A 20,245-nucleotide genomic window follows, 5' to 3' on the forward strand; every position below is an offset into this window, starting at 1 on the left:
CAATCTCTTAATTTCTCAAAGAAAAAAAAGATAAAGAGCATTTTATGAATTCATAGCTGTTTATTTTTTAGAAATGAACATTCGCATAATTATATTTCTTATTAACGTCAAAGCAAAATAGTTTTTTCGCACAGACATCTCATACACACGCGCGCGCGCATTATCGCCGCAACTTTTTATAAATTAAAAAGGAAGGCTGCAGATAACCCAGTGGCAAATGTTGTAATCTTTTTGTTTTGAGGAAAATAATAGGACGAAATCAAAAGTTACGCGGTGCCAAAAGTACTGTTATTTATTGTTACAAGTTCGAGGGGCGGTACGGATTATATCATAATCATAATAATCGGCTCATCAGCCATTAATGCATCTCGCGGCAGAAGTGCGAGCATAGCTATCTTGTGACATTTTTCGCGACAAATCGTTACACGGCAACGCTATTATAACACACGAAGGATAGATTGGCCCTCGTGACGATAAAGACGATTCTGTATTCTGTATATTTTTCGCGGTATTTGAGCAACAGGATGTCGTATGTTATTCTCTATATATATCTGCGAAACATCTCTCCACACGACACGCATTAAAGTCACGAAACGGCTTCTGACAGAAGCGAATGTGAGTCAAACGGGTTTCCGAAGACGAAGAGCGACCGTGGCGGGTGCGAAACGTCGCGTAAATCATCGTGAGAAAACGAAGAGGTGCTTAAACGTTACAAAACAGATAACAATTTGGTGATAACTAAATTACAATTCACACAAAAATTGAATTAGCAGCACGACGTGCGTTTCCCTAACGGGTATGGCAAAATTTTCGAATCGATTCTCGCAAATAACGATAGTAGCAATTTTATCGAGAGTGTGACAAATAAATAAAATACAAAAAAATTGACCATAAAATATTTCTTTAAAAACAATTACAAACGGACACGATCACTACGGAAAGTTTCCAAAAGGATCAATGAGAAGAAGAGAAAATTTTTCTCTTAGACGCTTAATCTCACTGTCATTGTTCCGATTTCATTGAACTCTTGTTAATCGCGATGTTTTTCGTTCGACTTAAATTTACATGGATCGTAAATGACAACGAGTTAATTTCCGCAGTGGTTTCCTTCATGTCGCTCAGACAGGCTCTCCACCATCATGAAGAAAATGTCACGGAGGTGTCGAAAATGGCTAATCTGTTCGTCATTGATCAACACGCCTTCGTCGTGGATCTTCGAAGGGTCTTAACGTAAAATCAAGGCCATGCCACCGGTTTCAGGCTGGTTTTATGGTCGTTGGTTAGTGACCTCTGCACCTATCCCAGAGAATAGTCAGAGATTTCGAAGCTGCTGGATCTATCTGTCCTTCCTCCTCGCTTTCACTCACTTTGCTCTCTTTTCTATTTCGTCTCTCTCCTTATTATAGTTTCTTGCAAAACGAAAAGCAAAAACGGATAGGGTGCAGTATTATCGGTCCATTTTGCTACATGTATCGAAGTTATGGCAGCTTAAAGAGATTATAATTGAATCTAAAGAGAAAGTTACTAGATAGATTAAGGAAAAGGGTTGTGATCCGCTCATCCGCCTTAATAGAAATATTATACCATTAATTTTTATTACTTTTGTAGTGAAGAAATAAGTTCAATAATGGGACAGCGTATAGGCTTTAATTTTTGCAATTGTTTTTCAATTTTATAAGATATAAGTAGTAAAATTTGTAAAGTACGCGCGCCCATACACATCACACACACGCACGCACGCACGCACGCACGCACGCACGCACACCGTCAGTGAAAATATCGTCCTTAAAGGTAACATTCGTTATTCATTTATTATCTATTTAATTTCCGCACGATAGATTGGAAAAGTAGTTTATATACATATATATATATAGAGGAAAGTCGTTGATACCGACATACCACTTTATTTTTAGACAATATTTCTTAAACAAAAGATTAAAATAAAACTTCAAAAACGTAAGTACAAACTGAAAAGTGTCTTCTATCTAGATAGTATAAGCAGTTTTTATAATACTGTTTGCAATTTTGCAATAATTAATTTTTTCGTAAGGTAAGCAAAAATGAGCGTCTGACAAAATGGGCTCCAAAACTGACACTAGGCAGTAACGCTACGTATTCATATTCTTTTTTATTTTACAAACATTATCTGTATAAAGTACAAATGAATGTATATAAGATTTTCCAGGATTTTTTCACTTCGTTATAAAACATTTTTATTGAATTATATATTTTATGCTGTTCTACAAGATACAAATATATAATGCGAAAGTTTTTCAAGAATTTTTCCATATATGCACAATTGCCTTCACACTATAAAGCACCATTATAAAGATTAAGTTAGCTTATAGTCAAATAAATACGTATTTATATATAAAGAATGGTCTGTTTTACAGACAGGTGTGTCGGTTTACTCTGCACCCCAATTTCAAATTTAAAATTGTATTATGAAAAGACTAAGAGAAAAAATAATATAAATAGAACTGATTTAGGGGAAACTATAAGCATTTAAAAAATGACGTAATATTATTAATAATATAGTCACTATTATTTAAACCACGCAATTTGCAAAAGAAAATCGTAAGAATTTTATTTTCGCATTCGTAGAATTCGTTTTTAGTTGATTTCATATAGAAACAAGCTATAAATATACGAATTATGAGTTTGTACTTCTTTAATTAGCTAAACAGATCATGATTTTATTAATATTAATAAAATGCAATAGTTAGTTTTTGAGAAATAAGGGGGTGTCACTTTAGGAGACCTGTGTCAGTATCGGTGACTTTCTGCTACTTTCCGCAATATATATATATACTATATATACATATATGGATACTAGAGCATTCATATAATGTCCAGACATTTTATACGGGCGCGTTGTTCCGAGGAATCTCATATCGTATTAATTTCTATTATGTAGAACTAAATTGTATACTTCACGACGAACGTTTGTCCCGAGATACTTAATTATGCAACACATCTCAATTCTTTTGTGCCTCTCGCCTTCTCCTTCGTCCACTCGACATACGTATCGTTCGTCGAATGAGTAATGCGAACGGCCAGCCATTTACTCGTATATCTTGACGAGTATCGAAAGGACGTACGGAGAGCGGGAGTCATCGTCGCGCCAGCCTTCGCGAGGTCGGCTTTCCTCGTGCAGAAAGCGTTAGGTAAGTTTAATCTTCCCCGAGATTAAATACCTACGATACTGACCCTGACGAGACTTGCATTCGTGAGGAGCGCACCGAGTGGCAACGAGACAAGTGCTCGCGCGTAATGCTCGCTTGTTTGCTCTTCCTTATAACGATTATACATATTTTATGTACAGCTGGCTCTCGTCGCGACGGCGCGGGTGTGAGTGCGGGCGCTTTGGGCACGCGCGCCGCAATCACGAGCCTTGATAAACGAACGAAGTTCTGCCGTATGTGTAAATTTGTTAAAAAAGCGAATCAACTATCGGCGAATGCGACACGCGACGGGGAGTCTTTCGGCGGCTTCCGCGACAAAAATGTCGCTCCGCAATTAATATTTAAATGAGAATGAGAAATATTTAAATGAGAATAAGAAACATATATAATTCGCGAATCTTTAATGTATATCTTTAATTTTAAAAGGACACTCAAAAGGTTAATAAATTTTTGTTTAAAAGCGAAAACAGATCCGACAGGAATGTGGTGGAATGAGCGCGCATCTCAATCTTTTTAATCACGTATATCAGCGACGGCGCGGCGCAGCGCCTTGGGTTTCGATTATATTTTCGACTTTGATTTCAGTCTCCTCCTCAGGATCGTGTTTCCATAACTCCAAATTAAAAAACAAAAATCCTTTCGGATATATATATATATATACCATCAAATAATTTTAATTAATTAACAAAATGGATCAAGATGCGTATTTTATACACATATATATAATATGCAGATATACTTATACCGAATAGTCACGAGTAATCAAATGCAGGATTCGTACGCTTCGGCAGGATTTCTTTTACATAATTTAATAAAAGAGACGAAACACAATTTCCGCGATAATTTCATCGAAGAACATCTGTCGTTCGCAGCTAGAGCTCTCATCGGCCTACGCCCTACGATCTGACTGTCAGAAACAGATCTCGGCAATGGATATTCGGTATAAAAGAAACAGCATCTTCAGATTCACGTCGTATTCGCGTGGTACCTACGTCGAACAACATTCGCTGCCACTTCAACGTCTCCTGCAGATCGGCACTTCCGACTATTCCAAGTAATTATTACGTTCATTTCAATTATTTCATTTCAATAAAATTTTCGAGCATTACGAAACATATTTTATTAATAAACACAACAAAATGCTATGAAATAATTTTTTACAGCAATCTGCATTCATTACGCTATGTAGATGAAATAGTAGATATTATTTAACTTTATGCATTGTCGCTAACGTAACTAAACGGCAGATTTTTAATACTACAGTTTAAAAAAATCTATTAGAAACTTTTTTCTCCATCAGCAGCTTATCGATAATATCGATAATAATATAATTCACTAAAAGCTTTCTACAATTATAAATAGTACGTATATACTTTACTCAAATATGTATTATATATTTTTTGTTTACTAAGATGCATCAAAGTGGAAAAAAATTGTTTAATAGAACTCATAGAGGGCTTCCAAAAACGGCTTTATTAACCTTCCCCCCCTTTCTCTCTCTCTCTCTCTCTCTCTCTCTCTTCATAATTACGTTAAATTACCTTAATATTTTTCAAGTCTTTTTCTACGTGTTACCGTCTCCTAAAGAGACATCTAAATCAATGGCTAACTACGTGAGATTTGCTGTCATTGTCGCTATTATCATCGGAATCGTTGGTGGAGAGGAGGAGTCCAGTGAGCTCGAGGATATCGACAGGAACATTCTCGGATTGAATCTTCCCTACGGCAGAAGATTGGTAAATGACCGTCCATCTAAATGGCTATCAAAAGAGGCGCTTAAAATTTTGCTAGTATACGTGTCGTATTTATCATATTTCGAAATTATATTGAACGCTTCGATAAGATGAGATATGAGAATTAATTTATTAATTTACATATTGACTCGGATTCGGAATGCTACTTACTGTCGCGGTCGATACGCTTTAAAAAAGCGAAATACTATGTATAATATAATACTATTAATAATATAATACTATTAAATAGGTTCATTAGGCGAATTTATGTACATAAGAAATGTGTTTATCTTTTTCAGGATAGCGAATTGCAGCTGGCCAGATTGATGCTAGTGGCTCCGCGATTGTGTCATCCCAAACGTAATTCCGAGCTTATAAACTCATTATTGGGTCTACCGAAAAATATGCATAATGCTGGGAAACGCAAGTAATTTCACTTGGTTGTACAAGATCATTCAAAGATATATCACATATATGAAGATATAGAAATATACACCTCGTAAATTATCCACCAAAGAATATATATGAGAACGAAATATTTAAGAAAATCAAACAGGATTTATCAGCGATGTTCCAGAAACATGGATCTTGTATAAAATGAATCAATACTAATAAATGTAGAAAGTCACATATATTCTTTCTATTTCATTACATCTTTCTGTTATATAATTCCTCTTAATTATTACCTTTTATTCTTTTTATAACCATATAGCATCCCATCCAAATCATTCATCACATAGATGTCTTGATATCTATACAATGTCGTATAAATATCGGAACGTTCATGCGACAAGATTGTGTGGGATCGCAAAGTGTCAACTAAATTACAAACATTAATCGTAAATATGCAATTTTTTTATATTTTTATTTTACAATAAATATTTCTATTATTAAGAATATTAAAGTCTATGACGGTCGAAGCTAGATCTTTAATGCTTAAATAATTCAAATGTGAATTATATATGTACATGCATATGTACCATATTTGTAGTCATTCAAACTGCGCGCCGAATATTAGAAAGATGTTAATGTGCTGAAAAACTGTAAATAAATTTATTGTATAATATGGTATATATGCATATACATATATAGTATTATATAATTCACATTTGAATTATTTAAGCATTAAAGATCTAGCTTCGACCGTCATAGGCTTTAATATTCTTACTCTTGTTGTGTATTCACATTGCAGTCTTAATAAAATCATTTATTATTATTTCTATTATTCCTATACTAAAATAACACGTAACTCTGTACGAGAACAACTCATAGTTGGCGGGCCTCAGATTTGATACTCTGACTCATTTCATAAGTGGTCATTTATAATAAGAGAGAAGGAATCCAAGGTGAATTGTAATCCATTTCATGAACAAAACTGATAGCTAAATATATGTATTACTTTATACATAAAATCATAAAAATGTAAAGAACAATTGTAAGCATCTGCATTTTATAAAAATAAAACACTATAAACTGGAGATGCTTACAATTGTTCTTTACATTTTGTGGCATATTATTTTATGTATAAAATAAAAAAATTTATATATTATGCGAATATATAACACACATATTGGGTGAGTGCAAAAATTCGTGCCCGATTTATTATTCCAAGTTCAAACAGCTGCAATTTTGTTAAAAATGAACAAAATTTCAATTTAACAAAAGGGTTTTAAATCTTTATTTTCGAATGGTTACTATATTTTTTTGAATTTATGTGAGTTTTATAATTTTTACATATAGAAAACTACGAGTTAAAGCGAGAAATTTTTTCTTCACTTTATGGGCCTGTCACATGTCCACAAAAAATTTGCAAAAGTTTTTGAATTTCTAATGTAAAAGCTTAAAGTTTTCCTTATAAAATCGTTTTTAAAAAATGTCCTTACGATTTTTTGTTACCGAGTTGTTGCGAATTAAATAAAAAGAATATTTTGACTTTGATTGCTCATAACTCCGTCAAAACCATCACAATTAAAAAAAAAACAGATTCTTAAATTCTCTCATCAGATAGAATAAGATTTAGATTTTATTTTATTTTTAACAAAAATAGCAGCTGTTTGAATTTTGAATAATAAATTAGGCACGAATTTTTGCACTCACCCAATATATATATAATACGTTTCTTTATGTCTAAAGAAATATGTTTGTATACTTTTTTATATAAATATATTCAGAAAAAAATTGTTATAATTCAAAGTGCAAAATTGTCTCTCTCAACTAGAATTTTAAGTGGAAACCACCGCCAACCGGCGGCGCTCTACCACCCTCTGTCAGGCCCATGTGAAAACCAGAGTTGCTCAAATCGGCGTCGTCACCATCGCCTAATTGTTTGTATTCTCTGCCGCCGCTCGGTGGCTTCGGAGACGCGTTCGTGGTTCTAATTCCTTGTTCCGATTTGGCGGGCCATGTGGGGAACATTTGCGGATCGATTGGCAAAGGCGCTTCAGTAAAGTAGCCATGATTTAGGGCATCTTCGGCGGTTACACGTTGACGAGGATCATAAGTCAGAAATCTTGAAAAAAAAATTACGCTTTTAATCAAACTTATTCAGATATTAAATGCGTTCTTCATATGGAATAACTTACTTGTTCAGCAACTCAATACCTAAATCCGATAACGACAAACTAAATCTTTGCCTGAGATTATTTACAGGATAATGTGCGAATGGGATTTTTTGTACTATAGGTAACTTAGCGTATCCTGGCCAAATCCTCTCGCTTGGTGTACCCAACTCCTTAAATATTTTATTTAATTGATCTATATCCGATTTTCCTGGGAACAGTGGTTCCATCCTTAGAAGCTCGGCGAAAATGCATCTGAGAAAGTACTATCATAAATATCATAGTCTATATTTATAGATATTCTAAAATTTTATGTAACATACTGATAATACGTTAATATTCCTAATTTTTAAAAATTAAATGATATTAAATTACACTTACCCTACGGACCACATATCTATAGGCGTACTATATATTCCTAGATACTCCTTGTCACACAACAATAACTCAGGGGCTCTGTACCAAAGCGTTACGACGATTGGCGTGTATTGCCTCAAAGGAGAGCCATATTCTCGAGCTAAACCAAAGTCGCCGACTTTTAAAATGCCTCTGTGACTTAATAGCAAATTGGATGTCTTTAGGTCGCGATGTAATATCCAATTATCATGTAGATGTGCGACCGCGCGTAACAATTGTTGCATAAGACATTTAACTTCTCCTATAATAGAAAAAAATACCGATTTTTCCTTCGTTCGTATATTTTGTTATAAATTGAGGAGTAAAAAATTTAGCAGCATAAAATGTAATAAATAATTCATGAAATATGTGTATTTCCATATTTACAAATCCTTAACACGTGCCGCATGGGTCACTGATGACCCACGCTGAATTTTCTATTTGATATTTTGGCTATAAAAAGGAACGTAATTATAAAATAATTTCTAACATCACATACGTAGATTATATACTTAATTATGACATATTATGATGCAATATTGGTATATATTGTAAATCTTTTTCTTCATAATATTCTTGCAATTTTTTAATAGCAATGTATTTAATAAAATACATTGCTATATAACAAATATAATAAATCCGTATAACAAATCAAACCCACAAAGTCTCCTTATAAATCAAAAGAATCAGGAAAGAGCATGAGCAATAGGAGTCAAAACGCGGAAGACGTTGCGCAAATAATACGACTATGAAGCGTAAAAAACTTCTTTATTTTTGATAAACGCGCTAATTATATATAATAAATATAATAAACACAAATAAAAATATACCACCGGTGACCGGGGATCCAGTCACTTAAAATTATTACATTCCAGTCACGGAATGTGTACCTTAGATTGCTAGTCTATGATTAAACGTTATTTTTAAATTATATCTCTGTTAAAATTGTTTTTCATTTTTTATCTTTATGCTGTTATTACGCTCAACTTTTCAATTGGTCCCCCCTCCCTACTACATTATATAACAGAATATACTCACCAGGTATAAAAACTTGTTTCTTCTGCTTCATGGTTTCTATCAGGGATTTCAGATCATGCTCCACGTAATCCATAACAATAAATATCTTATCCATATTGCTGCCAACGACTATCTCCCGTACGGTAACAATATTGGGATGTTGTGCTTTCAGTAAAGTATTGATCTCTCTCAGGCTTGTAATCGGAAAACCTTCTTTTTCCTTTTCCATTTTTAATCGTTTCAACGCGACTATCTCATCCGTACGTTTATCACGTGCCCTATATACGACTCCGTATGTACCTTCTTCGATTCGATTTAAACACTGGAATTCCTCGACACTTCTACAACCTAAAGAGTAGAGAATTTACAATATGTATGCATAAATAAAAAAAATAACCAAAGATAGATCTAAAAATTACAGAAATGGATGTGTTATACATATAAATTCACACCGAAATATTATTAATCCTAGCTCGCCACCCTAGAGTACAACATGCGAGTACCCTATGCAATTTTTTTTTATATTGCTATAACTTTTTTATAATACTATTTGAAACCTTTGGATTGAGGTTCGAAAAAAACCTTTAACTATTCATATGTACGATAAATGTCCTGCAAGGACAATTTTTTGCGTTATTCTCAACACAAGAGTGTGCGAAAGTTCCAAGAGGGTACCTGGAATCTGCGTGTGACCAGCTCATAAGTTTTCGTTCTGAGAATCCCTTTATTATTATTTCTTTTTATTAAATATACGTTTATCGTGTTTCGGTTAAAATGAAAGTAAGTATGAAATTGTAGAATTAAAAGAATTTATTTTAATATATAAATAAGTAGTAGAAACTTTATGGCATCTATCAGTCTTGAGAGATCGCTCGACCGGGCCGAATATACTATCGATTCAGACCGAGCTGCATCATTCTCTAAATCATCGGCATAATCTTCAGCGCTGTCGAAGCCAAAGGATAAGAGAAGCGCAATTACTGATAGGCAGTTTTGTAAGTAGTTCTAAATATTAAAATTTTATTCATTAGTTGTAAAATTACGATATGTACATTTTTTAAATGTTGGTTTTCAATGCTTTAAATAACTATACTTTTTTGAGTGATTCATATCGTATTATTTCTTTTAGACAGTTCAAAGGGTCAACTAAAAAAAACCCTACGATTTTTTGTTCAAAGTTTAAATTTAAAAATTTGAGAATTTTTAATCCAAAGTAGTCGTTTTCCACAATTTTTTCAATTAAATTTTTTTTAAGCCAGTGTAATTAATTGAAAATAAAATATTTTTTATTTAATTCATATTTATCTGTCTTTGTCTGACTTTGAAGTACAGATTTCACACATTTTTCAGCTAAAAAATATGCATTTAATTCAGAGGTAAAGCGTGACAAAGTTACAGGGTTCCACAAGCTTATGGCCAGGAAGGTAATTAAAAATAACAATGGCGAGTTAGAGTTAAGTATTAAGATCCAGCTCAGACTAAATAAGGCATTTTTCTTACTTATCCACATATAAGTCTAACGTCATTTATTGTGTTTAAAAATTAAATTTAAATTAATAAGAAGCAAAAAAATTAAATTAAAGGAATAAAGGCAAATGTGATCAGATGAAATAAAGATGATTTACAATAAAAATCTCTCTAAATCCTTTATCATCTAGCAGCAATTATTATCTTGACATTAAATTAATATTATTTTTAGATTATATTATTAAAATTTTTTACCTTAACTTATAGTTGAGTGGTTTTATTCCTTCAATTTTATTTTTACATTTTTATATTTATAGCACACATTTTTCTGCTCACCTTGAATAGCTGGCAGATATGGCGGTAATTCCGGTTCCTCCTCTTTCTTTTCTTCCTCTTCTATGTTTTTCGAAGCATTGTTGGAATCGACATGTCCAGGAGAGTCTCCATCCGAATGATCGGATTTGGCTAATCGATCAACGGACAATGGACTTGGATTGTTATATTCTGAGCCATCGTTGGAATCACCAGCAGAACCTTTATTCGACTCATTAGATTCGTCGTCATCACTGCTCGATTCCGAGGAGTCGGACGAATGTCGCTCGGAAGATCTTTCATGTGGACTCCTTTCTCCTTCGGTCGAGTGTTTAGACTCGGCTGATTTTGATCGTACACCCTCGGAACGAACAGGACTGATGCTTTCATCCGATAGCTCTACAACTGAAGGATCCGGATTGTTACCCGGACTCATGGGTCGTTTCTCGCCTCTCTTCATTCTTCTCGCTTCCAATTCCATCCTAGATACCTCTTTTCGTCTAGCCATTTCTCTATCGGCTTCTAATAGCCTTTCTTTTCTAATTTCTTGTTCTGTCATTTCTTTTGGATCTTTAATCTGTATCGAGATGTCATTTTGCACATCCATCTCATTAATATCATCGGTTACGATCTCCATCGCTTCCCGTAGCTGCTTGTCTCTATGCTCCTTTTCGCGCTCCATCTTCTCTTGATCTCTCTCGCGAGTTCGATCGTGCTTGTGAGATCTCTTGCGACGTTTCTCAGACCGTTCCATCAGTTCGCTTTCCGAAAACTGCTCTTCCATGATCACTCGTACGTGTCTCTGTTCCTCCATGCGAATCTCACGACGTTCTCTACCGTCGTCGACCGTACGTATTTCACGACGGTCCCGAAGGTCTTCCATCCGTATTTCTCGCCGATCGCGTGATTCGCGTATATCTCGCATATCCTCCACCAATCGTACCTCATGTCGAGATGATTCGATTTTATAATTGCGAGTATCACGTGGATCCTCTCGTCTCTCTCTTCTCTTGTCCAATAATCTAGGACACACAAATATTTTCATTCTAACAATAAGTAGAATATTACACTGAGAAAAAAATGCTGTTGATTCAAATTAAAATCTATATTACGGGCTGTCACTAACATAAGTAATTAATTCATATATATTTTTATTGACATAAAGGCCTTGATTATTGAAATAATAATTTATGTCTTTATGTCAATAAAAATATACATAAATTAATCACTTGTGCTAGTGACAGCCCGTAATATGGACTTTAATTGAATCAACAGCATTTTTTTCTCAGTGTAATTATTAAAAGAAATGATTCACACATATAACGAATCATATTAATATATATATATATATAATATATAATATATATTTTCATTTCTTTTTTTTAAATAGACAAGAAGAAATTCTACAGGTAATTACCTCTCTCTTAAATCTTCTAGAACACGATCTCCTGTACTTCTTTCCTTGCGATCGTGCCTAGAGGATTCTCTGTCCCTAGAATGGCTTTCCATTCTATCTAAGCGCTCCATCCTCTCGCGATTCCTCTTGGAGCTTTCCAAACGTTCGGATCTCTCAAGAGGCTCTCCCACATGCCTACGGTGCCTATGCTTGTCCCTGTGTCTGTCTTCGCGTTCGTGCTGACGCGACTTGCGTTCTTTCTCATCTCTACGATTTCGTCTGTCGCTGTGCTTCTCTCTTCGACGAGACGAACTAGATTTATGATGGCGAACAACTGCCTGTGGTGGTTTAATATCCAAGGAGTCGGCCGTGTCGCCACCCTCTTCCTCTGAAAAGCTATAGATATCGAACGGAGTAACTAAATTGTAAGTAATTAAATTGAATCGATGATATTATGGACTCATTCGACTTTGTTTCAACAATATTCACTTTACGAATCTTCGACACAACCGATGAATACAATTGAATGAAATCTAGTTTAATAAATGTTTTAATGCTAAATAAAACAAATATATCTCATTGGCAAAGTAAGGACGATGTCGCGAGGAATAAATAGAAACGAAAATAATTGGATCGCTCGTAATAAGTATAAACGTGCATTGTCTCGCCGAGTTTCGAATACCTAAAAATTCTGGGCAGCATCGCTCGTCATTCTGCTCCGTGAGACGTTATGCAACACGTTTTCATTTATCGTAAAAAAAGAAGGAGGCTTGAGAGTGTCAATGAGATTAACGAAAAACACTCGACGCGAAGTCCGTCCTGTTCAGTCCTGTTTGTCATTCGCGAGTATATTGTATGTACTTAATGTACCTTCGACCAACTTGGACTGACTTGGACCGTTGGACCCACTCCGACTACGAATACGAAAGGACAAAAATTTGTCGCGCAAGCGCGCACATGCGCCTTAAATGTTATTTTGACCCTAACCTAAACAACGTCCACTTTCGCCAACTTTCACCGTTCACACTTCACGTCTTCACCGTCTTCACCGTCTTCACGTGGCTCGGACAACGAACAACAACACAAGGAGCAACAGATGTGTAGGTGTAATTGACGCATAACTCGCGCGTTCCCCTAACTACTAATTGGGTTTGTAGTGGCTGATTTTTCTTTTAGACCTAATTTCAAACAAATTACACGGCAATATCATAAAAATAAATACCTAAAATCACCCATATCCTTCGATGGACTTTTCTTAATTTCTCCGTCTTCGCTCTGATTATCGATATCCATATCCGACGTATTCGCGGACATATTAGCGCGAACTTCGCGGTTAACTGATTTTTAACCTATACTTATAGGAATCTCGCTCGTTACATTCCAAGTATTCGATTTCAAATACACGCTTCCATTTTTAAAGAATTACAGTCCATAGAAGGACTAGCGAAATAATCAGCGTGACGCTTAATTACGGATTTTGAATCGTAAATACTAATAATAATACAGAAAAAAAAAGTATTACGAATCACGATTTTCTCCATCACTCCATACCACTAGCACATAACACATGGTGGAAGGATAACATCATGGTGGAAGTAACTAGAGTCCTAGATTTATCGAGGCGCAACCGGTTTAAGTCAATATGACGAAGGTACTAGGAAGGGTACTAAATATGGCTGACATGCTATGAAACTGCCTTTAGACTGTCAAACAAGATAAAACAAAGCAATATAAAATTATATTTAAATGAATCGTATCAATTCTTTAGAGGGAATATTTATGTATTAATAAGTCAGTTTATTAATTGTCATTATAATCGCTTTTGCGTATCACCATAACCTCTTAATTTGCACTGCTGTTAACGGAGTAAAACTTTACTCGATGGTAAAGATTCTCGATAAAATTATTCTTGAAATTAAAAAAAATATTATTGTATTACCCAGATAAATAATTCTGTATGATACGTAGAAGAATTTCATATGGTTTAATCTATGGAACACAATATGAACTAATTGGGCTAATAAGAGTCAACGCGAGCGGAGATGCGTAATAATTTTTCAACAAAGTAAACTTGTCAATCCATGTGATGTGTTGTAATCATCTTTATTCAAATTGAACGTTTCGATTCTCTTTGGAATCCTCATCAGCAATCATCTTATAACTATGTTAGATTTCGCGAACATTCGATATAGAGTCACTCGCAGGTTGCCAAAACTGTAGTGTTATCTATTTGATCGCAAAATCTCATCTTGAAACCTTGGATTATATGTTAGTGTTCACAGGAAATCGTGTCGGAAGTAAAGTGTCAGTAAAGTGTCGGAAAACACTCCGAACTTATGGAATGAATTTAAATAGCTTTGTTTTAATTATATAATGATATAACACTACAATTTTGGCAACCTGCGAGTGACTCTATATCGAATGTTCGCGAAATCTAACATAGTTATAAGATGATTGCTGATGAGGATTCCAAAGAGAATCGAAACGTTCAATTTGAATAAAGATGATTCCAACACATCACATGGATTGACAAGTTTACTTTGTTGAAAAATTATTACGCATCTCCGATCGCGTTGACTCTTATTAGCCCAATTAGTTCATATTGTGTTTTTTAATAAGTGAGAGTCTTATATACACATTTTTTTCTTTCTTTCTTTAATCTATGGAGTATTCCAACTGTTTGGAATGAAGTAATTTTAAAGTCATTTGTGATTGCTTGTTTGTAAATTAAAACAGAAATGTTTGAAGATAAGATATTGTATAATTGCAGGTACGATTGCAGTATTATGTTCTTACATTCAAGAAACATTGAAAAAAATGATAATTGTGAAGCATATATATCTACTGTTAACGAACAAGTAATCAGGGCTTTCTGTATAATACCAGTAATAACATTTAGTCAGCATGGGTACTGTTCAAGAGCAAGAATGAGATAGAGTGAGATAGAATGTATAGGATAAAATGAAATAGAAATATGTTACTAGTGCTATAAATGGCTGCCGAGTCATGTGATTGCAACAACGAATCAGAATACGTAACACCGGTTGCACCTCTCTAATAAATCTAGGAATCTAGAAGTAACAAGGTGTGCTATTGCGCAGATATTCTTGTACATTTTTGTTGGCCAATGAGAAAGCGACACTGAACTCATTTTGGGCAATTCAAATGCATATAATAAGGGAAGATTCATGCAAAGAAAGTAGAATGATAACTACAATGAATAAATGTTACAAAAAAAAAGATATATTTTTTAAATTTCAACAAGAACAAAGAACATAAAATAATTAATCAATAAAAAAAACATAATGTAATGTAATAATAAATAATAAAAAGAAATTTACATTTAAAATGTAATAATTTTACGATTTGTAAATTTCGAAATTTTTTTATTGCGCTTTACTCTTTCGTTTTCTGCAGAAATTTGTTTGTTAATAATTCTAATACGTATGTAAGTACGTGTATGTGCTAAGCATAACAATACCTCTCGCGGAATCTGTATATTTTGTATTTTTTCCTGAATCTTATCAGCTACTGTTTTGAAGATCCATGGATCTTTTTGAATAAAAGTTCCATGAAATAACTGAAACTCAATATTCATCACTTTCGCAACTTCATATAAATGGGAAGAAGGACTAATTAATCGTCCTCTAGAAATGTAGTTAATCCAGTTATTTTTTGGATTAACTACCATTTTAGTAGGCGTTTCTAAATCTTTTTATTTATGCATAAATCTGTATGCTACGTAACCAGCAATGTATCCTTCTTCTTCTATGACATCAACGATATCCAATGTATCAACTTCATGCAATAATGCCTGTACTTGTAAGGAAGGAATATAATTCAAAATATAAGTGGCTGTAGAAGAAAGATGAAATAGTATATATTAAAATAAAATATCTCAAGAATCTTTTTGGCGTCTTTTTCTTAGATTTTTGTATCTTTTTACATTTTTCATTCATACATTTTTAAAAATAATTTACATTTTTAATGCTGATAATAATAACTATACCAAAATGTTTCATATACAATTATATATAGTTATATAAAAATATGTATACATAAATTTGATATATTTTATATACAATTATATATAGTTATATATATAAAATATGTCGATATATATAACATTTTTTCCCGGGTATACATATATATATATATATGTAATAAAAGCATGATCATTATTAAGAGAAAGAAACAATATCTACATCTACTTCATGATCATCAAGCAACTCGTTTTGAAAATCAATGACACTGAGAATTTCACATTCGACATCATCTTCAGTGGAAGGCTCTTCCATTGAATCGACGTCAATGCCACTGGTCAAACAAGTTTCATCCATTGTGAAATTGTGTGCAACAGTATTGCTTCCTTCAGTAAAAACGTCCACAGAATGCTTCCCTGATATATACTAGCGAAGTCTGTAGCGAATGCCTAATGCTGTTGGCTTATCATTTGCGGCTCTCATTGCTCGTATATATAATATATACAGGGTGTTTCCAAATTAAATGGCAAAACTTCGGGAGCGTGTAGAGGAGTAAAAAACTAAGAAAAAAAGTCCTATAGACATATGCTCCTTTTTGCTTTGTTTCGCAGGAAATCACGAAAAAAGAAAAAAATATATTTAATTTATTATTTTAATTATTTTATTTATAAACTTTTTAATGAAGATTTTGTTCGAAATGTGCACCTCTTGCAGCAATACAAGCATTGCATCTGTCAAACACGGCTCTTGTAGCAGCCAGGCCTTTAAAGCATTACCGTTGCAGAAACCGTATACAAAAACCATATCAGCATATTCACTATTAGAATACGTACGCGGCATATTGCAAAAGACAAAATTCATCTACTGTTAAAGGCTTTCAAAGAGCGACTGACAAATTCATAACAGAAAGTGGAAAATGTAATCAAATATGTCGGTGCTAGATATGGCAAGAAATGTAAACATTTTTTTTCGATTTCTCTGAAACGGAGCAAAAACGAGCATATGTCTATAGGACTTTTTTTCTTAGTTTTTTACTCCTCTACACGCTCCCGAAGTTTTGCGATTTAATTTGGAAACACCCTGTATATATATATATATATATATAGGAAAACAGATTTTCCACAACATCTTGGTTCAATCGGTTTGTTGTTATATATGACATTTCTGAATTGTTTGTATTGAACCTTTCTCACAAATCAGAGTAAAGATACTGTAACAATGAATTGCAGATAAGAATTCCTTTTTGAAAAGGAAGCATACTTTGCCGACTACTAACTTTCATTTTTTTAATTGTTGATGTAACTTCGGTAAGAATCTTTTGTTGCAAAATATCAACGCCATAACCATTTTGTCCAGGATGATGTCCATATTTGCAGGTACTATTGAAAACATCAAACCAGTCATTATTTTTATAAATTTAGCTGTTGCAGCCCATTCTGGACAATTGTCCATAAATCCACGGGAACCACACCAGTCAATTACGGCTGCGTTTGTTGCAGAAAAAAGTTGTGTTGCCAGTTTCACATTTTGGCGTTGTGGTCCTTGAACGTGCAAATAAGTTTTTGAGAATTTGTGTGCAATTTTTAAATCGCCGCTGTTGATTTCTAATAATCATTTCAAGGTTATCGATGTTATAAAATGGTCATTTACATATAATTCGGAATCAAGGAAATGATTGTGAATTAATTTTAGCAGATAAGGAGGGTCCATGAAAACATATACCTTTATACATTCATCACATGGATGTTCGAAGTACGTCTTATCCTTCTCATTTGCATCAATACTTAATTTTATCAGTAATTTTTTATTCAATGGCCCCAAATCACAGGTTATCGCGAATACTGTATAGCCTAATAATTACATTATTATGTAATTGAATAAGTATATCAATAATATTTCTTCATATCCTGATCAAAAGCATAGAAAAAAATGGGCTGTTTCCATTTTTTAAATAAACCGCGAGCGATAACGACTTGGCATCTTTTATAAGGTCCAAGGACACTCTCCTTTTTTTCAATTTAAACTTGGTTTGACAAATAAATTTCGTCAAAGCAGAGAACAGTTGCTCTCTCCATTTCTGTTATGTCTTGACTTTTTTCTTTCATTATTGCTAATACGTCTTTTAAGACGTCAATGGCTTCATCAATGTTGAAATCTGCTATCCATTTTCGAAGGGTTGACATTGCAGGTAAAGGAAACTTTTGTTTTCCTCAAATACCTATAAGCTTTTGAACTTACACTTTTTAATGAAATTGCAGCCGCAATATCCTCCTTAGTCCAATGGGTCTTTTTCTGCTTTGGATTTAAAAGTATTTTTATTTGTCCTGGCGTGACAAACGGAGATAACTTGTCCTGCATTTCTTGTGTCAACTGCTTCTTGTGCAGTTTATCTTTCAAAACCAGTCGACGTTTAAGGGCTTTCGTTTCCAGACGTAAGGTTTTCATTTTCAGATGTAAGATTTTTGTTTACAGAAGTAAGGCTGCATTTCTGTGTTATAATTTCTGCATTTCCTGAGAGATATCTGCCTCATCATAAAAGAAGAAATATATTATTATAAAAAATAAAAAATTAAAGTTAATAAAAAATTGAAGTATTAATTACATTTGTTGTAAAAGCAAATTAAACAAATATATACATTTAGGCAAATTTTTTTTAAACATTTATGTAAATAATTAAGAAACAGGTGAAATACAATGACAGAACGTACCAAAGTTAGGAACCACTGCAGTATTCAGTGCAGTTTGAGTCGCATAGCTCGATGCAGAGGTCGACACAGCACAATCCGTATCTGGATTAAACAAGCAATGGGCAACAGGTTGTGCAACACCTGCTTTTGAAAATATATTTAATACATAAAAGAAGGCAAAGTACAAAACAAGTACTGTTGGTATATATTATAAAAATTATCTCTTGAAATGCTTAATGTTATAATAATCACTTTAAATTTAAAAAATGGACTATATATATACCTAAATCGTTATCCATGGAAATTTGATTGTTCTCTATGGCTGTCAGTAGAACTGCATCACGTCTGAGTCGTACTCGTACATTCTCAGATTCTCCAATTAAATCTTATAACCACGATTGATCTTCAAATGGTAAATGATGAAAATGTTCCGAACAGACACGAGCTAAACAAATCAATAATACACTTAATAAATCAATTTCAATTACATTTTATTAATTACAATATCGTGTGTTAACTATAAATAATCATACCAACGAATATATATCGGTTTTAGGATTAACATTTTCTTTGCACACACAAGTTTCCACCTTTCGATCATTTCTGTTTCCTTCGGAAATGTAAAAAAACTAATTTTTTTGTTTTTTGCATTTCGCAAATTGTTTTTACAATTTTGTATTGCACACGACGGCATCGTAATGATCAAAATAAATCTAATGTATATCACTGACAACACCAAGAAGACTAGAACTAAGGAGGATCAACTCGTGCCAATAGCGGTAGTGGGGGTGAGGCAAAAAGTGGCGACGGATAACTTCCCCCACTCTTGCGCTTCATTAGTCCTCTCTGTCGCTCTATATAGTTGTCGCTCTATCGTTCTATAATCGTCACTTTGTCGCTTTTATATCGAACTTTCACACAATGCGCAGTGCCGCTGCACATCGTGTGAATAGCCGCGGACGTTTTTTGACTCACCCCCACCACGCGAGTTGATCCTCCTTAGTTCTAGTCTTCTTGGACAACACTATGAACATCAGCTGTGATTGCAAGATTTCGGTTCTCAGGACACTGCGCAGAACGTAACGAAAATGCGTCCTAGGAACGAGCATACCTTGTTAAGGCCATGACACACACGTTCCGTAAGTCCGGATCTACAATAGGTGTTTTAAGCCTTAAGCCATAAGAAATTGATCAATTACAGTCATATCCGAGGGGAATAGTCGACTGTGATTCGCCCATTTCTTATGGCTTAAGGCTTAAAACCTTAAGGAGCCTACAGACCAGAGCGGCGTAGCGGTGAGCGGCGAGCGGTAGCCCAATAAAAGCCATGCTTCATTAATGATGTCACGCAAAAGCGTGGCTCTCATTGGGCTACCGCTCGTCGCTCACCGCTGCGCCGCTCTGGTCTGTAAGCTCCTTTATTGTAGATCCGGGGTAAAGCCCATTTTACAATGAGCAGTAGGGGTAGTTGTAAGACTGTAAAGCCCATTCTACAATTGCGTAAGCGTAGG

General features: G+C 34.1%; 2 protein-coding genes across 3 annotated transcripts; one reads left to right on the top strand and one right to left on the bottom strand.

Moving 5' to 3' along the window:
- Nucleotides 1-4,085: 4,085 nt before the first annotated feature.
- Nucleotides 4,086-5,539, top strand: Pdf (Pigment-dispersing factor). The gene is made up of 3 exons (XM_018457716.1): nucleotides 4,086-4,239; nucleotides 4,743-4,921; nucleotides 5,218-5,539. The coding sequence occupies exons 2-3, from the start codon at nucleotides 4,787-4,789 to the stop codon at nucleotides 5,347-5,349; spliced, it is 267 nt and encodes an 88-aa protein (XP_018313218.1). The 5' UTR covers nucleotides 4,086-4,239; nucleotides 4,743-4,786; the 3' UTR covers nucleotides 5,350-5,539.
- A 1,561-nt stretch (nucleotides 5,540-7,100) lies between these two features.
- On the bottom strand, nucleotides 7,101-13,612 carry Pitslre (cyclin dependent kinase 11B pitslre). Of its 2 annotated transcripts, none has more exons than XM_018457728.1 (7): nucleotides 13,287-13,612; nucleotides 12,086-12,460; nucleotides 10,693-11,690; nucleotides 8,911-9,237; nucleotides 7,858-8,134; nucleotides 7,501-7,731; nucleotides 7,101-7,427 (listed from the first exon to the last, which is right to left on the bottom strand). In XM_018457728.1, exons 1-7 carry the CDS (start codon nucleotides 13,376-13,378, stop codon nucleotides 7,133-7,135), a joined length of 2,595 nt encoding a protein of 864 aa, XP_018313230.1. In that variant the 5' UTR covers nucleotides 13,379-13,612; the 3' UTR covers nucleotides 7,101-7,132. The 2 variants fall into 2 exon arrangements, with proteins under 2 accessions (XP_018313230.1, XP_018313231.1); XM_018457729.1 differs by lacking the exon at nucleotides 13,287-13,612 and adding an exon at nucleotides 12,747-12,918.
- Between the last annotated feature and the right edge of the window lie 6,633 nt (nucleotides 13,613-20,245).

The sequence above is a fragment of the Mycetomoellerius zeteki genome, unplaced genomic scaffold (genome assembly GCF_001594055.1).
Source record: "Mycetomoellerius zeteki isolate Tzet28-1 unplaced genomic scaffold, Tzet1.0 scaffold658, whole genome shotgun sequence".
In the NCBI taxonomy this organism is placed as follows: domain Eukaryota; kingdom Metazoa; phylum Arthropoda; class Insecta; order Hymenoptera; family Formicidae; genus Mycetomoellerius; species Mycetomoellerius zeteki.

What these genes read in the sequence shown, in the direction of transcription:
- Pdf (XM_018457716.1), top strand. Translation starts at nt 4,787, where the DNA reads ATGGCTAACTACGTGAGATTTGCTGTCATTGTCGCTATTATCATCGGA. An exon ending in TTCCCTACGGCAGAAGATTG is followed by an intron (nt 4,922 to 5,217) that starts GTAAATGACCGT and finishes TATCTTTTTCAG; the next exon opens with GATAGCGAATTGCAGCTGGC.
- Pitslre (XM_018457728.1), bottom strand. Translation starts at nt 13,378, where the DNA reads ATGTCCGCGAATACGTCGGATATGGATATCGATAATCAGAGCGAAGAC. An exon ending in CTAGAAGATTTAAGAGAGAG is followed by an intron (nt 11,691 to 12,085) that starts GTAATTACCTGT and finishes TGTGTGTCCTAG; the next exon opens with ATTATTGGACAAGAGAAGAG. An exon ending in ATAGATATGTGGTCCGTAGG is followed by an intron (nt 7,732 to 7,857) that starts GTAAGTGTAATT and finishes GTACTTTCTCAG; the next exon opens with ATGCATTTTCGCCGAGCTTC.